Source organism: Eurypyga helias, unplaced genomic scaffold (genome assembly GCF_000690775.1).
Source record: "Eurypyga helias isolate BGI_N326 unplaced genomic scaffold, ASM69077v1 scaffold40859, whole genome shotgun sequence".
NCBI lineage: Eukaryota > Metazoa > Chordata > Aves > Eurypygiformes > Eurypygidae > Eurypyga > Eurypyga helias.
In genome coordinates this window covers 1-13,551 of record NW_010270822.1, presented here as the reverse complement: position 1 = coordinate 13,551, position 13,551 = coordinate 1, and the positions used below count along the sequence as shown (strand labels likewise).

The 13,551-nt window shown below is 52.6% G+C and overlaps 1 protein-coding gene across 1 annotated transcript; it reads right to left on the bottom strand.

Moving 5' to 3' along the window:
- Nucleotides 1-7,670: 7,670 nt before the first annotated feature.
- Nucleotides 7,671-13,305, bottom strand: LOC104514817 (WD and tetratricopeptide repeats protein 1-like; the record flags this gene model as incomplete). The annotated part of the gene is made up of 5 exons (XM_010158594.1): nucleotides 7,671-8,276; nucleotides 8,412-8,604; nucleotides 9,029-9,197; nucleotides 9,578-9,813; nucleotides 13,132-13,305. Coding segments are annotated over 5 exons (970 nt in total), but the record flags the coding sequence as incomplete, so codon positions are not given.
- Nucleotides 13,306-13,551: the final 246 nt, after the last annotated feature.

The following is a 13,551-nucleotide window of genomic DNA, read 5'->3' as shown; positions in this document are numbered from 1 at the left end:
CACTTCCGGGTACGGTCGGTAACCAGGAAGCGGGCAGCCTGGCCCTCGGCCCGGCCCCGGCCTCAGCGCCGCCTCCTCCGGTCCCTCCCCGTTTTGGGCCGAGCTAGGAGAGTCCCGGCGCTCACCCACCTGGCAGGGCGGCTTGGGCGGAGATCCCACAGCCCTTCGGCTGCTGCCGGATCACGCCTTGGCTCGCTGAGCTTCGCGCTTCCCCCCAGGCCTTCCGCAGCTTGGTGTTGAGGCCAGGGTTGGTTTCAGAGGGGTTTTCTGCTCCAGGCACTACCTTCACCCCTCGCACCTGCCTTGTGCGGCTCCACCACGTGAACCCCTGCAGCAAACTGCTCCCTGTCGCCCTTCCAAAGATCAGAAGCTGGAAGAGTCACCCCCAGGACCTGCCAGGCAGAAGACCCCCCTCAGAAAAGCACAAAAAAAGCACAAAAAGCAGAAAATAATCATCATGCCAAGCCTCCCCTGAGAGAGGAGGCGGTCAAGGTAGTGCAAGGGGAAGAACAGCATTTACAAATGGAGAATCGGATTAGAAAAATAACAATTGCTTTATTAGGAAGTTTAATTCAAACTACACGAGAAAGCTGAAGAAGAAATATGTTTATTCCAGATTTCCACCCACCACAACACACTCGGCAAAATACAGAGTGACAACTCACTGAACGAGTGGGAAGAACAGGGAGGACAGAGCTTGCTCCAGCCCCAGGCCGGGATGTTCTGCCGGGCGGGTGCAGGAGAGCTGCCGAGCATCCAGACCCCACTCTCCTCTTTGCATCCTTCCAGGCTTTCCTTGGAAGCTGCTCGTTTTCTCCTCACAGGGGGACCTTGAGTTGCGTTTCCCTTCAAGGCCCGTGGTTATCAGAGCTCTCCAGCAGAGTCTGTGGTGTGACACAGCACGATGCCGAGGGGTTTTGCTAATAAAACAGTCTTGGCCCCTTCCTGCCCGTGGTGGGGTTCCTCCTCCCGCGCAGCTCCAGCACGCCGAGCGGCGGCAATGCAGAACTAAGCTCACAGAAGGTGCTGGCTTTTGTTATTAGCAAATCCTGGTAAGCGCCAGAGCCCCATTCCCAACAGTCATCACAAACTTACAGCTTCCCCATAACAGCCCTGCTTCTTTCACTCCTCCATCACTTTTCTTATCTCTCCTTCATGCATTCTGCTTTCCATTACCTGGCTTCGCTCAGTAATTAAGCCAAGTCCAACCTTCCACATTTATCAACGTATTCTCCGTTCTGCGGACAGAACAGCACTTAGACGCTCGCTGAATTTTACACGAGTGAAGCTTCCAGCCTGAAAACCCAGGAGATGAGTAACCTCTACCCCCAGCAGAGGCAGGTCAGAGGGGACACGGATTTGGGGTTGCCGGTATGGCAGTAGAAAGCATCGGCTAACAGTCTAGTTTAGAGGTGGCCTACCCGCCCTCCATCCACGCTAACCCGCCACGTGAGTACTCAGGCTTCAACACAACTAGCTTAGTAACGCACTGAAGACTACATTTCCTCGCCTCTACCGAGCCCTCAAGAGATCATCTAACATCCCACCTTATTTCCTAGTCTAGACCACGTTTTAGGCCGGCCCCTCTGAGAGGGAGGGCTGGCACCTGGATGGAAGCAGAGCCATCCACCACGCCGAGCGGCTCACGCCAAACTGCAGCGCAGGCATCGTCTCAGCACGACCCATCGCTGCGTCAGAGTTGATCGAGAGCCTGAGACCATCCTCCTCGGAGCGTGAGGGTGAGGGAATTCACACAAAAAATCCTCCGGTTGCACACGCTGGAGGGCAAAGCCTGGTGCTTTGGTTTCTAACAGACACTTCCTATTTTGGCACTTGGGACGGAAGATGCACACAAAGGTTGTGTGTGTTTCAGTGAACACTTCTTGTTCGATGAAGGAAAAATGCTTGCATTGATTTGCTCCAGGCTAACATCAACATCGGATATTGTTAAAATCTATGGATAGGGGCCAACGTTCACATCAGCTAACGTGGTCCTGGCGCGTTTGTCGGATTAGGGAACGGATTTGCTCTTCCTGCTTGTGTCTCGGAGGCTGCTAAGCAGCATATCACCAGGGACCAGCTCCCTTGGCATGGCCACGGCGCGCGGACGATGCCGACAGCCTCGGCAGGACGCGCTTTCCCGCGGTGCTGCCTGGGCGGGGGGCATTTCAGACAGCACGGTTTTATTCCCTCTTAAACCAAGCGCAGGAAGGCAAAGCCAGCTGCTGGAGCATGGGAAGAACACCGTTTTCCCCAGGCTGGATTAAAAAAAAAAACAAAACAAAAAAAATCAATCAATACAGCAATCCTGTACTGCACAGCTTTCTTTTGTGTTTGTCAGGCAAGCAGAAGGGCTCTCCAGCCCCAGCACCGCACTGGCAGAAAACAGGTGAGCTGTAGCTGACAGCAGGGTCTTCCCAGTGACAACAGGAAAGCTGCTGCTGTTCTACTGCTATTGATCTAAGCAGAATACAAAACACCTGAAGTCAGCAGGGAAAAATAGCTGCAGTTGGAAAAGAAACTGCAGGGGGGGGGAACCGGGCGGGGAGAGAGCAGGTAAGAAGTTCTCCATGCATAAAATTAAAGGCCAGGCTTTTTATTGCAGCTATCTCGCCTGACGACAATACTGGATCGATGTAGAGAGCAGGAATACTGCCATCACTGGGTTTGCAATCTCCCATCTGACGAGAAACAAAAGGTTTTACTCCCACTTCTGCCAGAGACTTGCCACCGACGGCTCCTCGCTCCCGCTGTCCGCAAGGAAGCCGCTCTACCTCCCGTCGGCCCAACACATCCTCGGGACAACATTCTGCTTGCTCGCTGCATCCCTCGCACCCCGGCGACGCGGAGCCCTTCCCTGAGGAGAACCTGGCCGCGCCGGGAGGGAGCGGACTGGGCCGCACGCCGGTTTGGGTTTGTCCAAGCGCACGCCGCCATGGCTCTAGCCGGAGCTCGGCCTGGAAGGGATTCGGTTACCTCCCCTTTCTACCCTGGCTCATCTCTGAGCCTGAAAGAAGCAGGCACCCAGCCAGCTCTCGTTCAGTAAGCGGCTTCCTTGGGAACCTTCCCTGTTGTGACAGCTCAAACATTACAGGGGCTGCCAGAACCAAACCACTCAAGGAAGAGATCCCCTCCCCCTTCTGACATTGACAACCGAGGCAGCAGCCGGCGACACCGCGTGCAGGAGTCTGTTTAAAATGTCACCCAGGCACAGGCTGATGGAGGACACCGAGGCGTCCTTCCCCCGCCCGGGAGGTGATGCTGGGGTGGGTTGCTTTGCGTTTTTTGTTGTTCCCTTCCCGTGGTCTGTGCCTGCTGCAATCTGACAGCCTCTAATCGCTCAGCGTGAACCAAAAACGTCACTCTCCTCCGTATTGATGATGGTGCTACTCACCAGGGTGAGAACAGACGCAGGCTCAGCCACCCACCCCAAAAGCACGCCCCTAAGCCACCTCACCCCTCAGCTTTAACCTTCAGGTCTTTGCTGCTTCCCTGTCACTTGAAAGCTGCATTTCATTCTCTTCTCTCTCTCCCACCGACACAGCCAAGCCACAGGGCAACTTTTATGTTTAAAGGAAAAGCCACCAGTTTTCTCAGGGACGAGGGGCAGAAGGTGGGAGCGCTCAGAGTGCAGGTCATGCTGATTTCGCAGTTGAAAACCCACAAACGGGCCCAACCTTCCCTCCTCGCCAGCCCCGGAGGGGGTCCCCATCAGCCCTGCTTCAGCAGCAAGGCCTGAACCTGCTACGAGGAGCACGAGACCGAATTCCTCGCTGCAACAGCAGTCAGCCTCTGACATCCTGCTCCCATTTTGCTCAGAGACAGGAGCCATCTTGAGCCCTTGGCAGGCTTGTTCCGGGCACTGTGAGCAGTTACACTGGAGAAAAGTGAACTCATCCATAGGGCTGGGATCGCTCCCCTCCCCTACATCCAAAAGCCCATGGCTTCTCAACCCAATCCCCTTACCCAAATTACAAATACAACTCATTCTCTCAGGCCTTCTTGCCATTTCCACCCACAACTCAACCACTCAGCTTCCCCTTCCATCTTCCTCTTTCTCCAACCAGTCCAAGATCTGTCCGAATTAGCGGATTGCCACAATTCCAACGGTGGATGCACACTGCTTTCGTTGAGCAGAGCCATCTTTTAAAGCAATAATTTATATCAGACAGGATTTGAAATGAAGAGGCCTCAGAAGGTCTCCAGCTGAAAGGCATCCAGTGGGAATTTTTAAGAGGAGAATTCAAATGGATTCTGAAAATAGCGGACTGGTTTTCCACCTCTTACTTAAGGCCTGGCATTCTGCAGGCTGGAGGGCAGGAAAGTATTTGGGAGGTTTTGCAGCAGGAGCCCAGAGGAGAAAGCGAGTTTGCGGTATCCTTTAGCAAGGGACTCTCTCTGGGTCTGAACAGCGATGTCCAACACACCCCGCTGAGCGTGAGGCACTTTAAGGCAGTAAGCGCGCTGTTTCCGACAGCGGAAATGTCTCGGATCAGTCAGTAACACGGTGACTCGGGCAGGTGACCTTGGCTCTGCCCCACAGCCTAAGTCACCCGAGCTCTGCTTCTCAGGGCAAGAGGCTATTTAAGAAGAGCTGAAAGGCGAGGATGGGCTGTTTTCCTCACCCGGCTTTTTGCCTCCCCCTCGCTCACCTCTAACTCTTGGGCTCAGCAGGGACCCAACAAGGATTTCATCAATTTTACCCCCCACCCTGACAAAACCTGATTCAGAGAAACTAACTCCATTACAGCATCATCCATCATTCTGTGCATCACTTCTCCCCAGCAAGCCCCCAGCAGCCGTTCTCATCCTCACCCCAGTTTGCAGCTTCAGCTCTAAACCACGCCGGAGGTGGACTCTGCTCCCGAGCACAGCCCCGGCCCTGGCTCCACCGACAGATCTCAGCTCCCACACCTGGAAAAACCACCTTCAGCACTAACTCGGTAGCCACCACAGCTTACCAGCCGTGTTTCGTGCTCCCCAGACCCCTTCCCACTCAAGTTTCCTGCAGCCTCTCTTCCCCATGAAGCAGGACTGTGGAACAGACAACATCCAGCCCAAGCAGGCCGCCCTCCGCCCACCCGTGTCCACCTCCACGGAGAAGAAAGGTAGAACAAAGCCAGCACAATCCCCCAAACAAAATGACACCAAGAAAGAACTAGAACAAAGAATTGTTTTAATTGCTTAACCCTTTCTCTTCCAGGGACCAGAGAAACAAGTTTTCTGCTCCTTCTCACGAGGGCAGTAAGGCTTGTGTGTTACCTCTACAACTGCACAGGCAAAGTTTACGAGATGATCATCTTTAGTGCTTGAAAAAGCGAGAAGCGATGGTCACTGCGACGCCAAGAGAATCCTAGAGTCTCCTAACGGCGAGCCCATGGCTAGAATACAAAAATAGAGGCATCCCTGCATAACCCAGGCTGGAAAGAGTTAACCAGAAAGAGCAGGAAGAAGCTTTCCCAAAGAGGAGGGTGAAGTAAACAGCAGAGGTCAATAAAGCAGCATCTTCTCCCTACTTCCCCAGCATGGTTTTTTCCTTCACCAATAAATACAAATTCCTCATTAACAAGCAACAAAGCAGGTAATCTGCCCGCAAAGAGGGGAAAAGGGGCTAGAGGCAGAAAGATTTTTCTCTCCCCTTCTCTCCCCATTATTATTTATATTTTTAACTAAAGCAGCCATTAAAAAAAAAAAAAAAAAGCAATCCACTGCAGAGGCAGGGAATCTTGGAGCTTTCGCACTGCAACTGGCAGGTAGAAGAGCTGCACTGTCTCACCAAGGGTAAAACCCAACAAAAAATAGCTGCCACAGCAAAAGGTGAATGGGGAGGGAGAGGTCTGTTCTTTTCAACGCTTTCCATCTCAGTCGCCGAGTCTTAAAAAAAAAAAACCAAATCAAAGTCTGCAGACATTGTCTACTGAAAGCTGAAAAAAAAAGTTTGAGTGGGAGGAGGAGGAGGGAAAAAAAAAGAAAAAAAAAAAAAGAGGATGCTTCTAGTAGGAAAGCCTTAAGCAAAAAGAGGAAAGGCCAGACCATGACAAAACGCCACCCAAGTGAGGAGAATTTTCTGTTGCCTCTGGGTGTTGAAGAGCCAGGGTACACCTGGGGTAGGGGAGCTTGTGCACAACCGACCAGGCAAACGGAGCACCCGCATCCACGGCACTGGTACTGCAAAGTGCCTGATGGTCCCAGGAGAGCTCTGCTTCGGCAGGAGACAGAGGGCCGCTCTGCCATCACAGCTCGGCAGGGCGCGAGGGCGGCCAGTCCTGTCTGGCATACTGCCCCAAACCCGGGTTTGCTAAGGCTCGGTTTCACCCGCACGGGAAGGAGAAGAAAGACACCTTTGAGGGGCCGAGAGCAGGTCCCAGGTAGCTCCACTGCAATTACAAGGGAGGGAGGGATCTCGCTACGCAGGGAACGGTGTCCTTGGAGAGATGCTGCCAGCTACGAGCCTCTGTGACCTCTCTCCCTCCTGCACAAGGCTCACTCATCTCGCAAAGACCGTTCTGGAAGGGAGAGGAAGCCAGCAACGTTGATTAGCCAGCAGCGCGCAGTCTCGCTCATCAACGCCTGGCAGCCAGAAGCAGCCAGAGAAAGAAAAGGGAGGCTTCTCATCTTTCCCCAGCAGGAACAGGAAGACCAGGGATTGCACCACATGGAAGAACGGCCCTAACGCAGCACACACACATGCGCACGCACTCCCAGACACGCATCGCACACCCCTGGGACCAAGACTAGCATGTTCAGACCTTCCGCAGTAAGAGATACGAGACAGTGCAGAGCAGTTAAGATCTCCAGGGGCTCTTTGGTCTTAGTTGATAGTCCTAGAAAAAAACCAACCTCTTCGGGTTCGGTTGTAGCACAGCTGCGTAAGATCTGTTTGATATTTAGTGTTTGGCAACCACGAGAGGGAAGAACAGGGCTGCGTGTTACACGAGAGGGGAAGGAATGGAAGTAGAGTGCTGCATTTCTAGGTTTCCTCCCCGGCTTTGCAGCCAGAGTCTGTGTGTGGAGAGCGGGAAGAGGAAGGAGGGTTCCTGAGAAGACGACTAATCCATCAGATGTTACACCAACAGCGAGGTGGAGAAGGCCCACCTTGGGCAAGACAGAGCAGCTGACTGCACAAAATTGCTGCTCTCTAAAAGCTCAAAACATTAGGTGCAACACACGCACAGTGGGAACGTTCTCAGCTCCAGCGGAGATGACGTGGAGAGGAGGTGGTGAATACAGCTACACACGTTCTGGGCAACAGAGAGAAGGTCAGAAAGAGTGCTGTTACCAGCCCCTTTCCTCAGCAGCTTTAGCTACGTGAGTCCTAGGCCTCTGGTCAAACCTGCTCCCGTTGCTGTCGCCTTTCTCCACGGGTTCAGAGACCACAGCAGAAAGCATCAGCTAGGCAAGCACGTCCTGCCCTGCTGAGCTGCACATACTCAGTGCCCTCACCAATTCATCAACCAAGACAGATGCCAAGGGACGAGACAGGCAATATCCAGTCCTTAATACAACACAGCTACATCTGGTGACGACGTGTTAGAGATGGAAGCCAGGAGAAAGATGTTACGGGACAAACCAGGTGCTTCAGGGCCAACAACCCTAAACCAGGGGCCTCTAGACAGGCTGGTAGCACAAAAACAGAGTCAAGCTTTCAAGACCAAGATCACTGCAGTAAATTCATTCCATCACCCCTGCCCTAGGTTTGTATTTTATTCAGGAACTTAACATCCCCTCCGCAAATGCACGAATGCAGGCAACATCCCCCTGTACCAGATCATACAGCAGCTCTGGGGATAAAACCCCACCAGCTTACACTGCTTACAGACAACCCAAAGACCCCCATTGGGACTAAATTCCACTAAAGGCAAACAGCGGACTGCACTGCCCTGCTGCTCAGTAGCCTGACGGGAGGAGGAGGAGGTGGTGGCGATGGTTTAAAGAGACGGCCGCTCCTGCCCCTGCCAGCTTGTCCTACTCTGTGCATAGTGCGAAACAGTGCAGTCATTCATCAGAGAAAGTTCAGGACCAAGGAAACTAGGTTCCCTTTCAGCCAAACAATTAGAGGAAGGAGAGGCAGTTCTGTTTTAGCTGGGCCGGCACTGGACTTGCCCCTCTGAGCTGTCTTCGTCATCTGAACCTCCAGCCCCACCACTGGTCAGTCCTGTAATCCGGTACCCCATATTCAGCAACATCACCTCCAGCGGGTCTGCGTTCATTCGCCTCTGGTTGGCTTGGGAAGCGCCTTCCATGTCTACCACCACACGGCCATTAAGGGTTTCACTCTGCAAGACAAGAAGGGAGGGAACTCAGCCAGACAGCACGGGGACCAGAGGGGCTGTTCCTGCTGCTGCAACTGTCACGAGATGCCGACGACCAGTATGTGTCCCATCTCGCAACACCACGGCTGCGGCTCTCACCTCTGGCCTGGGGTTCCACAGTCGTACAACGGGGTCAATGCCGCTGGTAGCCAAGAAGCAGTAACTGGGATGAGGCTGGAGACAATTCACAATCGACTCGTCTCCCTGCAGCACTCTAACAAGGTTGGTGGTTTCTTTCTCCCAGATGAAGAAGGAGCCGTCGTCTGACCCACTGACTATGTACTGCGCGTTGCTAGGGTGAGAGGAGCAGAGACTGGAGATCCCAGTTTGACTCAGAGCCAGAGCTAGTCTCCAGCAGACACCACAATCTCAGTTGGCTTCTATAATCAGCAGGCTGCTACCCCTCACGCTTACGGATCCAGATAAAGCTTTCTGCGTTGGTTCCCTCCAACCCCAGGAATCGCGCTTTCAATCCCAAATGGCTTTTCTGAAACACTAGCCCAGGGTCCTCTGTGGATCTGCTACTGAAGCAGCTATTCACGCAGCCACACGAGGAGGAAGGCTTCTGTCATCTTTTTCAACCCTGCAAGCCAGTGTCAACGTCATTTTAAGAACAGTCACACGGGGCTACGCGTGAGGCTTTATCTGACGGAAGAGAGCATTCTGCTGCTGCTCACGCTCCTGCCCTGCATCCCTATTATGCTCTGCCCACATACCTGCCAAAGAAATTGGCCTCTTTGATGTCTGTAGTAGTGTTACAGTGGCCACAATATCGGAATTTGTAGTCGTAGCTGCGCTCCCTCAGCACCATCTCATCCTCGGAGATGGAATCCTTGCGGCCTGTGGCTCGCAGCCGGATGGGGCCACCTCCTTTCTTGTCTTCAGCTGGAAAGACAACAGATTTCCCTCATCACGATTTGGGAAGGAATGTGTTCTCAGCGAACAGAAAGCACTCTAGGAGACCCCACCAGCTTTAGAGAAGAGCCAAGGACAATTCTAGGAGGGAGCAGGGCCTAAAGCACCAGCTTCCTTCAGATTATCTCCCGGGGACATCAGGCTCTTTTTATCATGCTCTCGCTCAAGAGCAAACCAGGGCCAGGCGCAAGGAAAGAACAGGCTCAGGCCAGTTTTTGTGCACGGTAACAATCAATCTCTCTCAGAAGATGGAGCTTTACTTCAGAGGGGCAGTTTAAGGAGAAAATTCCTTGTCCAATCATTAGATTTTAGTATAACCTTGAAGAACCACAGCGAACACCAGCACTCACCGTTATCGCTCTTGGAGAAGAGGGCTGCATTGATGTCTCTGTCTAGTGCATCGCAGGCACTGCTATGTGCTTGTTCGGGGAACTTCCCTTTAAAGTCATCCAGACACTCCAGTGCTTCTGCCACGTACTTGAGTTCAAAGAGACAGCGGGCAAGTCGGAAATGGGCCTTCAGATGACATGGATTCAAGGAGATGGCCTTCAAGCAGTCTCTTAAAGCATCGTAATGGTCCCCATCCCTAAGAAAAGGGAGGGGTGGATTAGACAGCCCCAGCAGCAACAGCATGCATTTCCCACTGTCATTTCCCAGCCCCCATTTCACTCCAAAGCTTGTTGTTTCTCCACTCTCTCTCTGCCAGAAGACACCCCACAAGCTCATGTACTAACAGCATTTGCTGCGTCCCAGGGGCACCATCTGACCAAGCCCGGCTTCTCGAACGCAGCCCCACACGTACACAGGCAGCCCTGTAACGTGACCGCGCAGGGAAGCCCAGCAAGCCCTGACCTGCCATTTTAAATCCGACAGAGCAGAGCTCCCTGAGAGAGCACATTTAGGGAAGTCCTTTGAAGATGGAGGATGCACAAGCCCTCTGGCCAAGCAGACACAAGGCCTCTCCTGCCAGGCAGCAGGGCCTCCTCGGAGCACGGCAGCTCACGCGTGCCCCTTTGTGGACGCACAGCGTGGCAGCACACTGCCCTGCCCACAGCCACTTGTAGCCCTCAAAGGAGCTGCAGAACTGCCACACTTCATAGCACTGATGGACACAGGTCTGAAGCAATGGCTTTTTCCCACCTTTATAGGAAAAATGTTAAAGTTTTAGAAATAAGACTGACATCAGAATGGATATTTATATCCTATTTACAGTTACTGGACACGACATGATTTCCCTAAGCTCCACAGCTGTGGGAATAAGAATGCCTCTGTGTGTGCTCTGGAAGCAGGAAGGATTTGATGAGCCTTGCATGCTGGTATTCAGTTCAGACTGACACAGGCTGAGAAGTCAGCGAGGGCTGACAGGCCTGGTGTACCAGCATCGACTCTAAATCATTTTGAGGGACCACAAGTCTCTATATCCCAACGATTTGGGTTGAAGGGACCTTAAAGCCCACCCAGCCCCACCCCCTGCCATGGGCAGGGACACCTTCCACCAGACCAGGTTGCTCCAAGCCTCATCCAGCCTGGCCTTGGACACTGCCACGGATGGGGCATCCACAGCTTCTCTGGGCAACCTGTCCCAGTGCCTTCCTACCCTCTGCGGGAAGAATTTCTTCGTATGATGGCTAATAATAATAATAATGCTAATAATAACGATGTTTTGCACCTACCAAAGTCTGAAACAGTCCCAAGGGGAAGGGGGTGAATTGCCCTACACCTTCCACAGGGTGACACTTTTAGAAGACACGGAGCCTTTGCCAGGGAAGAGGTGACCCTGCGTCTCTACTCGTTACAGGGAGCTCCAGATCTTTGGGTTCCATGCTAAGCAACGCCTACTCAGTGCCACAAGCACGCTCTGGAAACCATTCACCCTATTGCTCCCTCCCGTCTAGGTGGATACTGGCCACACACTACAGCCTGCTGGCACGGCACAGGAGGTGGAGCGCCTTGTCCGCGAGATCTGCAGCGGAGCAGAAGAATCCCGGTTCCTGAGGGCTGCCTTTGCAGCGCTGTGGCTGTGTTAATCCAGGAGGCTAGATGCGCAGCATCAGGCCACGTTTATTCAAAGAAAGAGGGAATGCAAGTTGCCTGCAGTGATGGCAGATGGGCGTTTCGCATTTTCTGAGCGGATGGGGCTATTAAGCTGCTTTGCCACCCTCAAAAACCCCTTCAACTATCAGTGTCAGACAGCCCAACAGACCGGTGCGAAAACGTACACGTCGAGATGTAAAGCAGGCACTGACCTCTCCCATTCTCACAGGCTTGACTCAGCCTCTGCAAAAATGCTCTAAGTAGAAATCAGGGAAGTGCTGTCACCCCAGCCCGCTAAAAGCAATCTGGAGAGTGATGCTGTTGGCTCTTAGAGGAAATTTTAACAGGAGAGCCTTAGAAGTGCTGCAGAGTACGAGCGGTATCTTAAGGGAGATGAGCAAGGGGAGCTGAGGAAATTACAGCCCTTCCTTTTTTTCTAGATCTCTCTGTTATTCCGAGAACGAGGCCAAAGCCAGACCTGCAGTATTTCGCAGGGTGGCCTACAGCTGTTCCTGCTCCCAATGCAAAGGACACCGTAGAGACACACAGCGTGGGCGACTGTGCCTGCGCCCTCCTCCTCAGCGACATCGCAGACACCCTCTGCCATACAGCAGCAGCTCTCCCCAGCAGCGAAGTGCCCCGTCTCTTCTGCGCTGGAGAAGGCACCAGCACAGTACTATTTCACCACATGCCACAGAAACCCATCGTTCACGTCTTCTTGCTACCCAAAACCGTAGCAAAGCAGTAGCTGACACGCAGAAAGGTTCAAACCTGCCAACATCCTTCGGGAAAAACCATCCCTATAAGAAAAATGTCATTCATGAGATCAGCACCGCTCAGCTTCTATCTTCCATTCCTTAATCCCAACCTATTGTTCTTCTCCCTCTGAACACTGAGGGCTTTTTTTTGAGGCAGCTCCCAAATCTCTCCTGTTACAAAACAGCCAGTAGGCCGGTTACCAACAGTCACAACAACTGCTGGCTGCTCTTTATCTTGGCAAGAAGATGGAGGAATTCATATTGAGGATTTCAGCAGGGAGAGGAGAAGGATATCCTCACAAAGCACATGTAGATGAAGGACCACAGCTATTTTAAATATGTTAACGGCAAGTCATGCTGCTCAGTTTTACTCTGCTCAAGGGGACAGATACTAACATAACCCCGCTGCGTCTTGCGGACGCAGCTCTGGCTGTTGGTCAGAGAAGGCATTACCTACTGCGGAGCCTAACGGCATATTTTGCAACAACCAAGAGAGATCCACCCTCAGACTCCGAGGCACCACTCACCACCTCCCCGGATCCCTCGGAGAGGTTTGTTTCCAGTCAAGGGGAAGGCGGGTTAGCTGGGGTAACATAGGAATCACCAAGTCACATCTGACTATCTGCAGTACTAGTTCCTTGGATAAAGCAGCAACCAAAGCAACACCAGGCCATCCTACGACAACCTTACCTCACAGGATACGCAGCTACAAAGCATAGGAACCATTACCTCATCTGTTGACAACAGATTAGAGACGTACTCTAATGCAGATCAGAACTATCAAACACCTTTGGAGACGCTCATAATGCTGTTACTCAGAAGTGGATTTTTAGTTTCTTTTGAAAGAGGAAAGGAACAGAACGTTACTCAGCATGCCAGCAGGCAAAACGATGAGCTGCCACCAGCTGCGCTTGCCTGTGCGGTATCTTCGGCCACAATTTCTCCCACACATGCTGCTGTGCGATCCCACTGTTCTGTGCACTTAGGGTTTGATCCAACAACCCCAGCCCTGCTCAGCAGAGGGAATCCAAGTGCCTCACTATGGACAACAAGGTGTCCTGGTACGCAGAGGTCAGGCACCAGCGGTGCCCGTGCCACTGAGCTCTCCTTACCACTTGCGCTTCATGTAGGCGGCCGCTCTGTTTCCATACAGCATGGCGTTGTTGGGGGCCTTCTGGACAGCTTTGCTGTAGAGCTGGATGGCTTGTGTCCACAGCTGGCATGCGAAGGCTTCGTTGGCTTGCTGCTTGATTCTCTCCAGATACGGAGGTAACTCCACTTGGGGACTGAAGGTGAAGAAGGAAGGAGCACGGGTAAGTCTCACACGCTAACGCTCTGTTAACTCAGGTTACACGTCTGCAGTGTTTTGTTGTAGTTCAGCAAGTCCCAGCAAGCACCAGCTAACACCAAAAGTTTCAGAAAAAGGAAGAAGAGAACCTGGATAACCTGAATTTAAAAGGAAAGTTTCTTTTTGACCATTATTTGACTGTTTCCATTTTTTCTTTATATCAAGGAATCACAGAACAGTTTGG